The sequence below is a fragment of the Onychostoma macrolepis genome, chromosome 20 (assembly GCF_012432095.1).
Source record: "Onychostoma macrolepis isolate SWU-2019 chromosome 20, ASM1243209v1, whole genome shotgun sequence".
NCBI lineage: Eukaryota > Metazoa > Chordata > Actinopteri > Cypriniformes > Cyprinidae > Onychostoma > Onychostoma macrolepis.
Window position 1 is genome coordinate 25638659 of NC_081174.1, and position 19289 is coordinate 25657947.

Consider the following 19289-nt stretch of genomic DNA (forward strand, 5'->3'; position numbering starts at 1 on the left):
GCACAACCTTCTATAAGCAAAGTGATCGCACAAACAATTACAGCACTTTCAGAACCTTATTGTGTCCCTGTTCATTTCCTATAAAATACGTTAAGTATGTCAGCATGGTGAATTAAAAATAAAGAATGTATATATACATATGTAATGTGTTTGTGAGAGAGAGAGAGTACGGTAAAACTAATTTCTAAGTGAAGGCTTTTAGTAGACCCTACTCTTAAAAGCGCTCTTTTATTTCCTTCTTGGACAACCAACCAATCACATTCTTCAAAGACTGTGTCATAGCTAGCAACGGGGTCAGCCCCGCCTCCTCACTGAGATAAAAGTTTTTGTCTTTTCCTCGCTCAGAGTTGCTCTCAGATTGGTCCTGAATCACTTTTAAGCTAAATTAGGAGCTCTCTGAGAGGATTCTTAGAATATTTAGGAATACGGGCCCAGAACCCTAAATCAAAAAGCCTAAACTGATGTTTCGGTTATACATATTGGCTGTGCGTTTGTGATTGATTTGTATCTTTTGCTATAATTTGTGTTGAAGCTGATAATTTTTTTACCCCCTTTTTAACCCCCTTGAGCAACATGATGTTAGTATAGTGAATATTTAAAGAAACCATTAACTATACAATTAAATAGTTAATGAAAACATAATAACATTAAATGAATGAATGAATTATTAAATCACCTAACTGATTTATTAAATGAACTATTATTAAATCACCTAACAAATTAATAAATTTTATTTCATTTCATTTGCATTAGTTTAATTTTTAGAGTCATTTTTATCATTACATTTAAAAAATTAAAATGTAAAAGGTAAAGCTAAAATTAAATGCAATGGACATATAATTGTTTGTAATTACAATATAATGGAATTTGTTTGTATTTCGTTTCATTAGTCATTTTTGTCATCGTAAAAAATGTCAATTTATTTAATTTTAGTCGTTTGGCATATTTAATTAGATCTGTGAGCTAATTGGCTAAAAATCACTCATTTGACACAACATGGGTGATCCACAAATTATCAGGTAAAATGAATGCCTGTGATTTCATATTTGGTTTTCATAATAATAATAATATAATTTTCCCAGTTATCAGCGAATAATAAATCTGCATGTTTATCTCTAATTATCTCTAATCTATATCTGTTGTCACAATTCATTGTCAGAGTGTCAGCATGGCGTGTTGGCTGTGGTTATAGACATATGAATAATTACCATATAATCGGTGCATAGTGGATATAAAAAATCAGACACAGTAATAATTTGCGCATGTTGATGAGTTTCCCGGCAGCACAGGCAGATGTGATAGAGCAAGTATAATTGCGGTATATGAGTTTTACCCAGTTGCCATGCCATTAAAATAAGTCTCTTCATGTCCTTGCTTCATTCATGTAATGAGTGGAGATCCAACAGAAGGCTTATGAAATCTCATTTAATAGCTTTCTGCTCCAGAGCACCACGTCTGAGGTAGACGTGCCGACACCAGGAGCCGATTTATTGACTTGTGTTTAATTATCATCAGCGGTTCAGTGTGATAATATCTCACACCAACTGCATTACCATCACTCTCTCTCTCTCTGCTCACCAACGTCTCAATATTGAGCATTGCTCTTTTGAAGTCATGCGGAGGAACACTCCTCTGCTGCTAATGGGCTCGGCAGCACTGCGGAGGAGAAAGACAGTGTCAGTCTTACCCCTCGCCGCTCCTGTCCTCAGAGACAAAAATGAGCGTGCAATTCCTCCGTCTGATATCCCACTCCAACAGGCAAAAAGATCCACCTCAGCTACCTCCTGTAGCTTTTTGCTGATATCAAGCACTGCTTTTTACCCGGCCGGAAAGAACAGGCCAAAATCCCGCAGCTGCCACAGTAGGTAAAAACGCTTGTGTGCGCCCATCCTCGACAGCATGCCGGCCGAGAGCATATGGACCTGATGAGTCACTGCTGCCTTTTACTGCCCTCTGTTTGCTCTTTTCAGATGTGGCTCATCTATAGAAGCCCATTTCTGAGATGGAATAAAAAATAAAATTAAAAGGTAATTGTAATGTTTTTATTTTACAAATTTCTCGCAATATTAATTTATATCTCAATTCAGACTTTTATCTCACAATTCTGAGAGAAAATGTCAGAATTGTAAGATATGAACTCGGATTTGCGAGAGATAAATTCTGAATTGTGATAGTCACAAAATAAAAAACAGAAAATCACAGTTGAGACAAATGTCAGCATTGTGAGATACAAATTTTCAATTACCTTTTTATGTTATTCCATTGCAGAAAAAAAAAAACTGAATTGCAAGATGTAACCTCAGAATTGCCAGAAGAATGATTTCTCACTATTCCGAGTTTATATCTTGCAAATCTGAGTTTGTATCTCACAATTCTAACTTTTTCCTCAGAACTGCGAGATATAAACTCGAGATTTGCGAGATATGATCTCTGAATTGTGATAGTCACAATATAAACTTGCAGGGAAAAAAAAAATACCCAGAAAATCACAGTTGAGACAAACGTCAGCATTGAGATGTACATTTGCAATTACCTCTTTATTTGTTATTCTGTTGCAGAAACACAAAAAAAAAAAAAAAAAAAAAAAAACAGATTGCAAGATGTAACCTCAGAATTGCAAGAAGAATGCTTTGAGTTTGATATAAACTCAGATTTGTGAGATATGAACTCTGAAATTTTTATTTAATTATGTACATTTGTGATTACCGTTCCACTGCTGAAACAAACAAACAACAGAACTGCAAGATGTAACCTCAGAGTTGCAAGAAGAAAGATTTCTCGCTATTCCGCGTTTATATAATGCAATTCAGAGAAGAAAATTTGAAATGATGTAATTCACAGTTCACATTGTGGAAATGGGCTTTAATACTCATCCAAACATATAGCATTTATAATCTATTACTATTTTGAATCTTTTGTTTTCATTTATTTTGAAGCAGCTGCACTGATTTAAGTCTTGTCATACATAGTCTACTACTGTAAGAATTACTGTGAAAGTTTGGCGAGTCTAAAAAGGAACCTGTTTTGTGGTCCTTGAGCTTTTCCAAAGTTGAGTAGTCCTGACTCAAAGCATCATAAAAACTGCTGGAATGAAAACAGATAGCCGGTTTCCAGATCTTTTATGAGGGGGTAAACTACATTAAGTGCCTACCAAAGCTAAATAAATCTAGTTTGAGAAGACATGAGAGAGATGTTTTATATCCTGCCTCACCTGGCCATAGGGCAGTGGTGAGGCATTGCAGAGCTCTTATATTGGGTTATAGCCACCTTTCACTGGTATTGATCACACAGTTTCCCCCCTATAGCCTCTAGTATATTCCTTGTATATTCTAAGGATTTCTCAAACCTACTTTATTTTTCATCCTTTAGGTGTTTGAGTTTCATTTTTATACTAAAGGATACACTTCATTGTGTACTTCATTGCCAGTAATAAATAATATGTATTTATTTACGGTTATTAATAGTAATAGCAATAATTATTATTATTATTTTTATGCTACCTTGATTTTACTGTGGTTAATTTTAGAGCAAACTAAGAAATTCTAGAGAATTGTGTTCGTCCTTGCCAGTAAACACCCGGCACACCCATAGGGTCGTTCGTTCGTTTGTTTTTTGCTATTATTAATAAGAGGTTTTATTAGAAAATTTAATTAATCAATTAATAATAATAATAATCCATTATTATTATTGTTGTTGTTGTTGTCGTCCAAACTCACCCCTTAGCCATGATAAAATAATTGTAGTACTGTGATACTTTTAACAATAAATCACTAATGCAGTGTTATTTTAGCATCATTTTTAGTATCTATTATAGTTTTTATTAGTATTTTGAATTCACTTTTATTTTTATGTTTTCATTGTTTGTAATAAACTATGTAACTATTTTTTTGTAATTTTTTGTGCTTTTGTCATTTTCATTCATTTTTGTTTGTTTCTAAATACTGCAGTTTTAATTTATTTTTTATTTCAGTTTTACTTTTATTTCAATTTGTAATTTTAGTGTTTCAACTTAAAGGCAACATTTCTAATGTTTTTTTATTTTATTTTTTTTTTAGTTTAAGTTTTTCCTCTAATATTTGTTTTATTTTAGCTTCATTTCAATTAAAAGAAGTGTTTTAGTAGTTTTAATGTTATTTAAGGATAACAACACTTCTATCAATATAAACTACTATACTTGTTTAGCACTTCAAGCTATCAATATAAAGTGCTATCAAAATAACTGTTATCAATATAAACCTTTGAATTTATAGTGGGTTGTTTTCTGTACTTCAGTGTTTGATGGGGATTCTCTCATTTATCTGAAAACCGTGCGAGTGCTGCATCCTAAAATAACTCACTAATTAATGCACAAGCTGTACTGGCAGGGAAAGAAGCAAAGTGTAATTTTTACCACTCCAGATTCATTTCCACATAAGGAATGTGACATCATCCTCGTAGCACTTGAGGAGGTGAAAATGGCACTATGACATTAGAGTGGGAAGAAATGTGTGGCATAAACATCTCAACTCTGCATTTGTGTGTGTGTGACTGCTGTAGTCATTCAGATTAAAAGCATCCATCTGTAGATGTTGTTCTCAAGCACGTGTGTGTGTGTTGTGCTGTGCTGTGCAGCTCAGGCTGTTGTTGTCACTGATAGTTGTCAGAGTGACGGAAATGATGACCTGACCTTTTCAGTTTTACCGAGCCATCGGGCTGCAGGAGGAGTCGGCTTACTCTGGAGAAAACATGAACTCGCAGAACTGACACCACAGCCGTTTGATGCATGATGTTTCTTTAGCTAGCGAAAGATGTGTCAGCAACACACTCCACACAATATAGAACTTGAATGATTCATTACTTAATGAGTATAAGCAAAATTGTCACTGAATATTTTTGGTATCATCAGCCAACGTTATTTCTCTGTTTCAAAAATATGTGAGCTGCCTTTCTGGCTACTGCCTAGCTGATAGTCTCTCTAGATACTAGCAAGATACACACATAAATATTGGGTGAAATGAATGCTATACTGTAAGTAACCATCTCACAATTTGGGACAGAGCTTGGGAAAGATACTTTGAACCTGTGGCATAGCGTAGATCACATGCTTTCACAAATCCAGCTCGCAACATTTCTTCCTTGCATTCCCCCTTTTTCACCACCGTAATTTCTTGTCATTTCTCTTTTCCTTTCTTTATAAGAAGTTTATATATTTGATATAAATAAATATTTTACAAAAATTGTGTTTATTTAAACGCAGAATGTCTTTACAAGCACATGAAATGGGAGACGTTTCAGATTCGTTCTCCAGCTTCACATTAGTGGCAGGCGCGAGTCAAACGAGCGCGGAAACTGTACTGTGATCGCAGCGCGTGCTCTGCGCCAGCGCGCTGTATCATTTCTAGGGGTGTCCCCGAATAGTCGACGCTTCGATTCGAGGAGCCTGATTCAACTCCCAGTCTCACAGTCGAATATTCACACGGTGTTATGATCATGCCATTTTGGCTATATGGTGGTGCTCAGTGTTTGATTTCACATCGAACTACCGGTTTTCTCCCAATAAGTTAATATACAGCCTATTATGATAATGCTGTAAATAAAAATCTTAAAAGAAAGAAGCTTTAAATAAATATTTTAACGTGCGCGAATAAATCCAACTTCCCCTATAGATTAAAGTTTCGCTTTCTAATCCGTCACCGACAGAGGAACATTCTTGGCGGCAGGGATTAAAATCTTTAACAAGACTCAAACTGACACAGGCACAGTGAGATATTATTTATCTCATATAAGATGCCTTTGGTTGAGTTACGCTCACCATTGTTATCTAGCACTGCCTTAATCCTCCTGGGCATGGAATTCACCAGAGCTGCGCAGGTTGTTGCTGGCATCCTCTTCCACTCCTCTATAATGACATCACGGAGCTGCTGGATAGACACATGGTGCTTTTCCACCTTCAGCTTGAGGATGCCCCACATGTGCTCAATAGGATTCAGGTCTGGAGACATACTTGGCCACTCCATCACCTTCACCTTCAGATTCATCAGCAAGGCAGTTGTCATCTTGGCAGTGTGTCTGGGGTCGTTATTATGTTTGAAAACTGCCGTCGGCCCAGTTTCTGAAGGGAGGGCATCATCTTCTGCTTCAGAATGTCACAGTACATGTTGGAATCCATGTTTCCCTCAATGAGCCGCGGCTCCCCAGTACCAGCAGCACTCATGCAGCCCCAGACCGTGATGCTACCACCACCATGCTTGACTGTAGGCAAGGCACAATTTTCTTGGTACTCCTCACCAGGGCATCGCCACACATGCTGGACACCATCTGAGTCAAACAAGTTTACCTTAGACTCATCAGACCACAGGACATGGTTCCAGTAATTAATGCTCTTGGCCAGGTTGTCTTCAGCAAAGTGTTTGCAGGTTTTTTTGTGAGCCAGCTTCAGAAGAGGCTTCCTTCTGGGATGACGGCCATGCAAACCGACTTGTTGCAGTGTGTGGTCTGAGAACTGACAAGCTGACCTTCAACTTCTGCAACCTCTAAAGCAATGCTGGCAGCACTCATGCATCTGTTTTTTGAAGCCAGCTTCTGCACCTGACGCACAGCACAAGGACTCAACTTCTTTGATCGACCCTTGTGAGGCCTGTTCCGAGTGAAACCCGTCTTGGAAAACCTCTGTATGACCCTGGCCACTGTACTGGAACTCAGTTTCAGGATGTTTTTCTGTGTCTCAGTTCATCTCTATTGATCGTCCCCATCAGTTGGTTTATTCTGATCTCCGCATTAAAACAGCTCAGTTTCCTGCATGGTTCTGCCAACTGGCTTGGTGCAGTCCGTGTTTACTGAAGCAGTTGGCCATCTTTGTGGAGAGCAACAATTCTAATTCTCAAATCCTCAGAGAGTTCTTTGCCATGAGGTGCCATGTTGAACATCCAGTGGTCAGTATGAGAGAATTGTACTCAAAGAACCAAATTTTAACTTCTCTAATACAAGATACACAAATTTGTATGGTCCTGTCAAGCAGACAAAAGCATGAACATGATGAATAGGACATGTGACTTTGCATGGTTAAACGACGTATAGCTGTTATCACTTAGGGTGTACTCAGTTTTATTGACAGCTTTTTTGACAATAATGGCTGTATGTTGAGTTATTTTTAGAGGACAGTAAATCTTTACTGCTATACAAGTTGCACATTGACTACTCTAAAATATATCCAAGTTTAATTTCTATAGTATTGTCCCTTGAAAAGATATACTAAATCGATTGCCGAAATGTGAGGGGTGTACTCACTTTTGTGAGATACTGTATATTATTATTATTATTATTTTATTTATTTTTTTCTTATTTGTAATCCTCTCATAACTGTATTGTTTTAAATGAGTCATATTGAAGAAATCTCTTCAAGACCATGTGGTATGTTTTTCTGTGTCTCAGTTCAACTCTATTGATCTTCCCCATCAGTTGGTTTATTCTGATCTCCGCATTAAAACAGCCCAGTTTCCAGCATGGTTCTGCCAACTGGCTTGGTGCAGTCCGTGTTTACTGAAGCAGTTGGTCTAATTTGTGTCCCCTGTCATTCCCTAACCCACTTACTCTCGCATCCGCACCCCACTCTGCTGGATATCACTGACTCCAAAGTGGCTTTCAGTGGAGGCAGGTGCCCTGCATTACCCCTCATTATGTCAGTGTATCTCCAGCGCTCAAACAGCTCCATTCTCTTAATCTAATTCAGGATGCTGTAATTTGCATCCCTCTGGCTGGGCGCTAGACGGCAACCATCCAAGATCCTTAACAAGCTTGCGGAGATGCTTAAGTGCCTTCCGATAGAGTAATAATTCCTGTGATTGACAGGTGTTTGAGAAATACGCTACATTTACGCTTGTGTTTCTGGCTAAGTGCTGCTTTCTTTTGATGCCTGTTATGCATAATTTTGCAAGTGCACCTGTTGCAATTCTTATTCACCTTGTTGAAAAGACCTGCTTAGACTAGTATGAATTTCATGCTATTCTTTATTTTATTAATTTCTTTGGTCTGGTTCTGGTCTAGCCATCCATTTCACCAGAAGAGAGCAGGTTAGGTGAATATGGTAAATTTGTTGAAATTTGGCATTGGTTGAGCAAGTTGGACTTACTGTTGAAGCAAACAGGTTTTTTGTTGATTAAACCGGTCAGTTTTTATGGTTTAAGTTTGAGCAAGCCTGCTCTTTCTGTGGTTTAGCAACCAGATTTATTTTATTTTATTTTAAAGTTTTAAGTGTTATAACTTGTTTATTGTAAAAGCATATAGCTTTAGTTTATTAAGTATTATATTTTATATATAATATAATAATATCTTTGTAATTCCTTCATTTTTTTTTAACTACAAGCCCTTTCTGTTGTTGAGCAAACGGATGAAGGTCATTTAGGTATTAATTTTTTTTTTTATTAATAAGTTTAAAGTATTAAATACATATATGGTCCGTTCTACAGAACTGGTCCAAAGTCAGCTTTGGAAATGCTGTTTTTTTTTGGGGGTTTTTTTCACATGTCTAGTACACATTTCTAGTAATTGTGCAGTTAATTCTCATATTCACATTACAAAGAAAATATAAAATAAAGATTTTTTTTTGAACATCACCTTTTAAAAGAATCAAAAATATATTTTTAAAAACAATGGGAAAAAATTATTTCAATATCATTTTCAAAAGTTGAAATTTTGGGGGTTAGGGCTCGTAAGTGCCCAGTAAATGATGATTTTATATATATTAAGCTTACTAATATTTTTAATATTATTGTGTTTCAATAGATAATAGAAGGATCTTAGTAAACATCTAAGATTTGAATAATTAAATGCTTCTTAAATGTGTTTTTTGGTTGTGGGACAGCTGTTTGGACCAATTCTGTAGAATGACCCATATATGCAAGTTATATTTTATGTATAAAATAAGTTATTTTTATAATTTTTTTTCTGTTAGCTAACATAGTTAACTAATTTAACATGTCTTCCTCTTTTTTTTACTTTCCTCTTTTTTTCTTACTGGTTTGTTGTTCCTCTTCAGGAACTCGAGCTGCGTCCAAGAACACTAGGGGAATGCCTTCAGCGTAACCGGCCATGAATACAAGTGAAATCTGTCCAATGGATGGGCGAGATGTCACGGGCGAGGTGACGTAATGACCAGCTGGTACAAAAGCACGTGCGGTGAAACCGGCGTCAGCTTTCTGTCATTCAGCTAGCGCTGTGTCTCTGTGTGAATCTTATTTGGTGTTGTCTTGTCTTATCATGTAAAAATAGCGGAGCGGCGGCGGTGCTCTTGGGGTTCGCAGCGGGTTCTGATGGAGGGATCGGAGACTCGCTGGTCTCTATCTCCATCCTCGCCCATTAGATCCGATGACCACTCCCCGAGATCGGAAGCCCACTATGCGGATACTTCCCCTCGGGCAGTGGCCTCGGCGTTTCACTTGTCTTCCTCCGAAGAGGTTGACACGGGAAACGTCGAAGACGTTGCGCCCTCTCTTTCGCCCCAATATGAGGAGCTTGTGGAGGTGGTCACTCGTGCCATGGCCAAGTTAAGTCTCGACTGGCCGGCCGAGTGTCATGTCGAGTTGCAGAGAGGCAAGTTGGACGAGAGCTTTCTGCGGTTTAAGACTACACCTCCACGTCGGAGCCTGCCTTTTTTCCCCGTCGTGGGAAAAACCATTCTCGGCCCGCCTCTTCGCTCCCCTCCTCGAACTACTACGGTAATGTGAGGGGGACGAGTGAGTGCGGTTACAGAGCGATGCCGTGTGTGGAACAGATGCTTGCGAGCTATCTGTCCCCCAACGCGGCATCGTCTCTGAAGGCTCCGACACTGCCCACCAAGCCGCTGCGCACATCGTCAGTGCTGGTGTGCAAGGGGTACACGGCAGCAGGTCAGGTCATTTTCGTGGCCACAGATTTTTAAAAGTTTTAATGCATCAGAGCATGTAGTAAGGATCAAAAATTGTAAAGGGACATTCATTTGCAAGGCAGAACCAGAAACTCGTGTAATTTGTGCACACAACTTTTATTAACTAAACGCTAACACGCATAACTAATCTAAACAAACAAACAAACAAACATACATACACTCACGCGTATATACAAAGTGGATAAATGAGGCCATTAGAGAAAACAGAGAATGCAGTTATGGAAAGAGTCAGTTAACCACCGGAGTAAAACCATCAGCGCCGTTTATAACGGGGTCTATAGCTTATACTAAACCTCTGTTTCGTTTCGTTAAATGTACGATACTTGCATTGCCTTTGTTGTTGACAAGTGTCCGGATGCAGTCTTGGAGGAAAGTTTTGATAGTTTCAAGGTTTTGGTGGTGTTGGAGTTCAAGTTCTTCCGGGTTTGAAGGGTGATGAACTCCAAAAGATGTTATTCTGGCTCGGTGGTAATTGGGAGTTTCTTCCCAGGTAGAAAGTGGAAAAAAAAGCTAAGAAAGAGATCTGCTGAGGTCCGAGGAGTTGAATGGAAAGTCAAGGCCGCAAGGCCTGGCGCAAAACGTAAGGGTCCAGAAGAGTTCTAGCTCACATCCTCATCTTCTCAGAATCTAAAAGATCCACAGACTGGGATATGTTGGAGCCCACCAGGCACACCCGTACCGGCTCAGGCTCTCCAAACGGGCAGCAATCCGGAGATTTAGCAGAAGAGCTTTTCCCAGGTAGAAAAGCTTACCAATGAGAGAGGCTGAATTTCCAAGCGGGAGTTTGGAAATACTGGGGGGTTTTATGACCCTTTGTCTGAGAGCATGGTAATTTGCATATGAACTGGATTGGAAGTTGATATACAAACTATTAAAGATTCTTAGAATACTAATATGTTGCATAGGTATCAACATATAATATATACTCTCAATTAGATCATCCGGAGACGAATTGATAGAGACCAAACATGGTATAAGTGAGGTGATATTAACTAGTGATCTATCATAAGCATGCATAAAACAGTATACAATACACAAAACCATATACAAGGAGGTAGTAATCATACACAAAGACATGGGAATATGCATGATAGGAAAGTCATAGATAAAATTTGTCTATAAATTAATGAAAGAAGTCATAGTCCTATAGAAGTATGTGTTGGTTTTAAAGAGAATTGAGTAGGGAGGAAGATTCTCTCTACATACTTTTAGGTCGTAAAGTGTATCTTGTCTGGCTGAAATGTTCTGGTTGTCATGTTAACCGGGGGCCTGGAGTCATTCACAGACATACTGGCACCCAGTATGTGTATTGGGTGAGGGGTCTGTGTCTATTTGTTAATCTAATGACTAATTTGATTTGTTAAATCAAATGAAAAATTGTGTGTATGATTGGTCCAAATGCTACATTCCTCACGAAAGCTAGTCCAGGTTCTACAGCCAGTACTTCATAGTTCCAAAGAAGGATGGAGCTTTGCATTTGTGTTGGATCGAGTCGATCTTCACGGAAGTTAGGAGAGTGAAGGAGGGCCAGTCACTCACTGTCAAGCAGTTTCAGAGACTGCTGGGTCTGATGGCAGCTGCGTCCAACGTGATACCTCTTGGCCTGCTGTACAGTGACCCCTACAGTGGTGGCTCAAGACCAGTGTTGGGCACATTACTTTAAAAAAGTAATTAGTTATAGTTACTAGTTACTTCTCACAAATAGTAACTGAGTTAGTAACTGAGTTACATCATTATAAAAGTAACTAATTACCAGGGAAAGTAACTATTGCGTTACTTTAAAAAAAAAAAAAATTCAAATGTCAAATAACTTTGGATGCCCCAATATTAAATATGTTAAATTAATGAAATGGACACTAAAAAGAAGAAATTATTATTATAAAACATTGTACATTAATCTACACTATTTATCTACTAACAGTTAGTATCAGTCAGTCAAGCATTATAATATAATATTATGATAATTCAATATTATATGATGATAGAACTTTAGTAATTAGAATAACCAAGTATGAATGCATATTTGTCATCAATATAAAACGCATAAGGATTAATGAGCTGCTGGGTTCATGAATATTAATCACGTTGTCTGCGTTCGCTCGAATTGATTTGCTGAAATCAAAACAGGGACGATAATAGGTGAGCGCCAGCCAATGAGATTGTCATTTGCGCATTAGTTCCGCCCACTACCAGAGAAACCGGCAGTTCTTAAAAGCTGAAGAATTCCAAAAGGAACTCCATTATTTTGACAGGAAAATAGAACAAAGAATATCGTTTACATGTACCTCATCAATTCTGCATGTTATGAAAGACTCTCTTGCTCTGTATCTGTCTTTGCGTGCATGTATGTGAGAGAAAGTGACGGCGAGTCGTGCGCCTTCACACTAGAGTTTATGGTACGTCAAATACAGCTACACTGCTCATCCATTCAGATGAACTGAAAAATTCAATTATAATAATATAATAGTAACGCCACATTTTATTGTCAGTAACGGTAACGGCGTTGTAACGGGGGAAACAGTCATTCGTTTGATTACTCGTTACTGAAAAAAATAACGCCGTTAGTAACGCCGTTTATTTATAACGCCGTTATTCCCATCACTGCTCAAGACCAAGGGTTTCTCTTGGTCGTGGCGGTGCCTACGTGCCTTAGACATGTGGAGACAACCTTGGTTCTTGTGCTGGGAGCTCCGTGTCGCCTCGTAACGCTAGCCTGTGTAACGCTAGTGATGGACGTGTCACTCACCGGTTGGGGAGCGGTCATGAATGGCCACCCTGCCCGCGGTCTGTGGAGGGGTCATCATCTCGCTTGGCACATCAACCGGCTGGAGATGCTGGCCGTGTTTCAGGCTCTGAAACACTTTCTCCCAGACCTAAGAGATCACTATGTGTTGGTGCGCACCGACAACACAGCGGTGGTCTCTAATATCAACCACCAAGTAGGTCTGCGGTCGCGCCCCCTGTACAGGCTGGCGCACCAGATCCTTGTGTGGTCCCAGGGCAAACTCCTCCCACTGAAAGCAGTTTACATCCCTGGGCATCTCAATGTGGGAGCAGACATCCTGTCGAGACAGGGGCCGAGGCCCGGGGAATGGATGCTTCACCCCGAGGTGGTGAAGCAGATCTGGAGAGTGTTTGGCCAGGCACAAGTGGACCTCTTCGCTACTCAGGAGACAACGCAATGTCCCCTCTGGTATTCTCTAGTTCATCCAGCTCCACTGGGGCTGGATGCCATGGTACAGGCATGGCCGAGGCTTCGCCTGTACGCCTTTCCCCCGATTGCTCAGCTTCCCAGAGTTCTGGCGAGTGCGCCGGGGTCCGGCTGCTACTAGTAGCCCCGTTCTGGCCGGGCCGAGTATGGTTCTCGGACCTGATTTCTCTCCTCGACGGCTCTCCATGGGAGATTCCCGTAAGGAGGGATCTCCTCTCACAGGCAGGAGGCACCCTTGTGCACCCCCGCCCGGAGTTATGGAAGCTGTGGGTGTGACCCCTGAGGGGGCACAGCTCATAGCTTCTGGTCTCTCAACCCGAGGTTGTTGGGACCATCCTCCAATCCAGAGCTCCCACAACAAGGGAACTGTACGGGATACCGCAGGGATACACACTGGGCAGGGACTGGTAAGTCTGGTAGCGTGGAGATCTCGTTCTCCTAGCGTTCTTGGATGCAGTTCGAGTTCCTGAAGAGACTTAGGTTACTGGTCTTAGGTTACATATGTAACCCCAGTTCCTTGAGGGAACGAGACGCTGCGTCTCGATGCCACACTTCCGGCATCCCTGCCGGCACTTGCGTCATTTCAGAGTCTGGCGCCGGTTTCACCGCACATGCTTTTGTACCAGCTGGTCATTACGTCACCTCGCCTGTGACGTCTCACCCATCAATTAGACAGATTTCACTTGTATTCAGAGAGACGGTTACGCTGAAGGCGTTCCCCTAGCGTTCTTGGACGCAGTGTCTCGTTTCCTCGAGGAACTGGGGTTACATGCGTAACCTAAGACGTTTTTCCAAGTGATGTTTTTGTCTTTTGACTTTTGAGCATCTAGTCCTCTATCCAGGTTTATGCCTACCATATATATTTAAATAATTTTTTGCCAGCTTTACTGCAAGCAGTAGCAAGCTCTTTTGTACAAAGGCCCTGAAGGGCAAGGTAAAACATTTCTGAAGTTTCTCCTTGAGTCTAGTTCTTACATTATTTATTTTTCTGTTGTGTGTAGCTGCAAAAATTTCAATGATTTTTAATTTTCTTTGCTTTGATTTTTCATTCCCCCCACATAAGCAAGGTGTCCTGGAAGGGCAACAGATTATTATGTTTTTCTTATTCTAACTGGAGCGAGTGATATGAGAGACATGAAAGAAGCATCAGTATATTTTCATGTAGATTGTACATTTGTCTACTCTAATGAACTTGTGTGTGTGTGTAGGAGCTTGAGGAGCGTCTACGGCAGCAGCACCACATGGAGCTTCAGACTCTGCGAGAGGCTCACAGGCAGAACATTGAGACTCTGAAACAGCAGTCAGAGCAAGAGCTGCAGACCCTCCGCTTCGAACTGGAGGATGAGGGCAAGGCCATGCTAGGTAAAACAGTCACAAACATTCATTCACAGACCTGCTGTATAAACCCTTCAGAACCTGTTATTATTTACTCTAGGTCAAATGCTGTGTTTAGGACTGAATGTCTGCACTGCAATCTGTCATTTTGTAAGTGGTGAATTCAGATCCATTTGCTGAGACAATAGAGTCAGTATCTGTAATATCTGTTTTGGTTTCCATAGTAATGGCTTATGTGGCAGCAAAAGAGTTGCTGTCATAATGAAAAAAGGACAAAAAGCTATCCATTTTGCCACTGCCTAAAGAAATCCAAATTGAAATGCCTGTTTAGACTAAAATGCATTTCCAAAGCTCATTTTAATATAATAATATATAATCAGGTTGGATCAATGTGTTAGGTTCATAAAAAAAAAAAAAAAAAATTCACGTTTTTTTATATTATTATTATTATTATTATTATTATTATTATTATTATTATCCAACTCTTTATTTTAAAGAGTGTACTTGGTTCTCATAAAGTACATAACATTTTGCTTCACTTAATCAAAAGAGAATAATTATTTTACTCTACAAAACATAAAGAACAACAACATTGGATGGGTTTTTTAATTTGATTATTTTGATTTGATTTAATTTTATTTTATTTTAACTGATATGACCAAACAAGCATCTATATTTTTGCATCTTAGGAGTCCAATATTTTAGGAAATTAAAAATCTTTGTGTGTGTGTGTATGTCAATCTCAACTGGAAAATCTGGAAATATGATGTGGCCCAACACTGCATGATTTAAAAAGTTCAAATTAAAATTTAATTTATTCAGTTTTATTAAAGTTGCTCTGTTATGCTCCAATTTATGCCCATCATAGCTTGCAAAATGCTCAAACTTACAAAAAATGTGCCATATATCTGTCATGACTTTATGAAAAATAAAACTAAAATAAGAAATAATTTAGTAAACAATTAAAATTTTGCCTCATTTTGTTAAATGACTTGTTGACTGGAGAATCAAGAGACAATTGGAAATAAAATGGTTTCCTTATTTGTCCTGTGCCATGTTAATAATTTAGCATTTTGTTGGTAATATTAATAAATGTTAATAAATGTACTTTGTACACCAAGCAGTGTTGGTACTAGATGTACTAGAATGTAAAACTTCAGAGTCCTGAAGCAAAACCAGTGGAGTTCTGCAGCTCTAATTATAGCTCAATCTCATTGAAATAAGGTATAATTGGAAGAAACTGGAAAGGAGCATAATGAGGGTGCGCTGACAGGAAATTGCAGGTGGAGAAACGAGTGTCACTTCCATTTCCACCTGTGACGTTTATGCTTTAGGGAGAGTTGGAGATGAATGATTTTTAATTCAGCTCCAGACAGCAGATCATCTCCCTGGAATAGTCCTGTTTTTCATTCCCTATGTCTCTCTCTTTCTCTTGTTCTCCTCTCAGCATCCCTGCGTTCAGAGCTGAACCATCTTCACGCATCAGCCATTGAACATATGCGTCAAACCCATCAACAGGAAACAGCGGCTGCCAAACAGGAACTGGAGAACGCTCTGGAGCAGAGCAGAGTAAAGGTAAACGTCTTCCACAGCAGGGTTATTATATTTCACAAGAAGTCTATTATTGCGGTGTCATCGATTTTAGATTTGCTCATACATGTCACATACAAAAAGCAGTAACTGGTTGTTTTGCATTTCAATCAAATGCCATCCTCCTCTCTAATTTGCGTTTTTTTTACAGAATACACACTACCGTTCAAAAGTTTGGGGTTTGGTAATATTTCTTAAAATGTTTCTTAAAGAAATCTCTTACGTTCGCAAAGGCTGCATTTATACAGTAAAAATACTGTAATATTGTAAAATATTATTACAATTTAAAATTGCTATTTTCTATTTTAATATATTTTAAAATGTAATTTATTTCTGTGATGCAAAGCTGAATTTTCAGCATCTTTACTCCAGTCTTCAGTGTCACATGTTCCTTCTCAGGAAACAGAAAGTTCAAAATAACAGCATTTATTTGAAATATGAATGTTTTGTAATATTATAAATGCCTTTGCTGTCACTTTTTAATCAGCTTTTTTTTAAATCAAATTTAATGCATTATTTTTGAATAAAAGTTTTATTTTAAAAAATTAAAAATAAAATTACTTTTGAATGGTAGTGTACATGCATTCAATACACAGATTAAAAATGTGTATTCATGTGTATTCAGTCTTTAGTATTCATTCACATTTTTGAATGATTATTTGAACAAATTATCTGCGAGTCAGTAGCATCAGTGTATTCCCATCATTCCCCGACTGTCTCCTACAGTCCCATTGTCTCTTAATGGAGACAGAGACTAACAGTAAGTTTAGTAAGTGAATGAATGCTTTTCCAAGAAAGGACAAATCAATAGCGTTCTGCCAGTAGTTGGCTGTTATGAAAGAAAAGGACCTTAATAAATCCTCTTGTCATCTGGCTCATGTATAAGACGACAGTCAAACAAAATAAATGCTGACAGGATTGTTGGCCAAGCGACTGAAAGGTTGTACAATTTGAATCTTAAACGCAGACCTCAGGGGAAAATATGTCTATGTAACACACATACACACAGAATCAAACTGCAAAGCACTTTTACATCTCAGTAATGTCCTGTGATTGAAGTAAAATTGCACTTTCTGTGTAATGCACTCTGTTTTTATCCGTTTATCTGGATAGTTGTGATACTTTGCTCTTCAGTTCAGTAGGTTAGCATGTGTCTTATGTAATACTATATTTTTTGGACTTTTTGTGGCTTTTAAAGAATAAGATACAGCAATACAGGGTTTCCATTAATATTGGAAAACCTGTATTTTTAAAAAGTAGTTTTTGGCAAATCGGCGCCCCCAGGTGACAATGATCTTCTTTATTTTAGTAGCACCATATCAATACTAATTAATTCTCAAGCTCCTGGGGCTCAAATATGTCTTGTGAGAATTTACCTAATGTCCCACAGACAATAGCAGAGGTCAAAGGGCAAATTCAGTGTGATCCTTGCTAAAGAGAGGCTGCGAACTCAGAGAAAACTGCATCAGTGTTGTTCAGCTCTCTGCTGGCGTCGGGAAGAAATCTATTTTTGCTAAGCATTTACTAAGCGTTTCCAGCCTCGGTGCATCATACATCACCCAGGAATAACAAATGAGCATACACTGAAATCGCAGATGCACGTTTTTTTGGGTCAAACTGTGAATATTTGTGTCTTGTGAGATTAGAATTGTTTCATGTGTGTGCACAATCAAACTGCTCATCTGTCTCGAGGACACGGTTGACTTTGTTGTGTTCGGTTTTCTGTATTGCCCTCACGTACTCTCAGTAACATCCCTTACATCATAACGCTGGAAAAAAGTGTTTAACCTTCCCCTAAGACTCCTGCCGATCCCACTGGTTATGACAGCACTGACAGATGTGTCATGTGTGAGAAACATGGCTTTGTGTTTTCTAGATCAAGTCACAGTAGCAAAAGGTGTAAAAATTGCTTTGTCAGTTAATTAAAAATAAATGCACTGGATGTGTGAACATTTCAATTGTGTAGAATCTAGTTAAATGTTTATTTAATTTTTTATATTATGTTATATTATATTTTATTCATGCACAAATGAAATTAAGGCTGCAGTTAGATAGATAGATAGATAGATAGATAGATAGATAGATAGATAGATAGATAGATAGATAGATAGATAGATAGATAGATAGATAGATAGATAGATAGATAGATAGATAGATAGATAGATAGGTCGATCGTGGGGGTAGTCGTGGCCTAATGGTTAGGGAGTCGGGCTTGTAACCTGAAGGTTGCTGGTTCGATTCTCGCGCCGGCAGGAATTGAAGGTGGGGATTGTGAATGAACAGCACTCTCTCCACCTTCGATACCATGACTAAGGTGCCCTTGAGTATGGCACCGAACCCCTAATTGCTCCCTGGGCACTGGAGCAATAGCTGCCCACTGCTCCGGGTGTGTGTTCACTGTGTGTGTGCATTTGTTCACTACTCACTGCTGTGTGTGTGTGCACTTGGATGGGTTAAATGCAGAGCACTAATTTCGAGTATGACTACTAACTTATCACTAACTTAACTTAGATAGATAGATGATAGATTTTTGAATATTTTAATTTACCATTTCATTTCATTTTATTTTTGCACCAATGAATTTAAGGCTGAAATGAAATGCCTACTTAAGGTATGCATAGATGGATAGAAAGGTCATTTTTATTGGGGGGTTTTAATATTTCTATTTAGCTTGTAATTTTTCACTTTTAGTTTTAGTAATTTTAGTAACATAATTGTCATTTAGATACTAAGTTTTTATCTAGAGTTTTCATCTAATATTTATATTTTATTTAAATTACTGAAAATTATTTTTTATAGTTACCTTCAACAATACCAACACTGCCCTAAACCATTTACCCTCTACTTTACAGATACGTATTCTATATTTAATTTAGGTTTAGGGTTTTTCTATTTTTTTTTTTCTTCAATAAGAAATAGCAATTCCATTCTGCAATACTGACAGGTGTTAAAAGCATGTTTGAAGTCAGTTACAGAGACTCGCTGGTATTCTGTGGGGGTTTCCAAGAATCACTTTCCTTATGCTGCATAACAGAAATCTCTCCCATACTCTCTCTCCATATTTGTTTTATTGTTCTTTTTTTTTCTCAGTGAGAGTTTAGTTTCTATTCCTGGTTTAATGAGCTGTGTAAGATTTGCTGGCGAGAGCCCCAATGCAAAGAATTGAGTTTTTCCTCTATAGTGATCGGCACGGCTGCTTGCACCACAGCGTCTCCTGGTAGTATGAATTAGAACTGGCTTGAGATCAGTTTT

At 38.6% G+C, this 19289-nt stretch overlaps 1 protein-coding gene across 3 annotated transcripts in view; it reads left to right on the forward strand.

The window, feature by feature from the left end:
- fam184ab (family with sequence similarity 184 member Ab) overlaps nt 1–19289 on the forward strand; it is a 130422-nt gene that overhangs the window by 84432 nt on the left and 26701 nt on the right. For all 3 annotated transcript variants that reach the window (XM_058756364.1, XM_058756366.1, XM_058756365.1), the window contains exons 12-13: nt 14321–14474; nt 15895–16022. In XM_058756364.1, coding sequence (XP_058612347.1) covers nt 14321–14474; nt 15895–16022 — 282 coding nt within the window. The remainder of the gene's footprint in view (nt 1–14320; nt 14475–15894; nt 16023–19289) is intronic.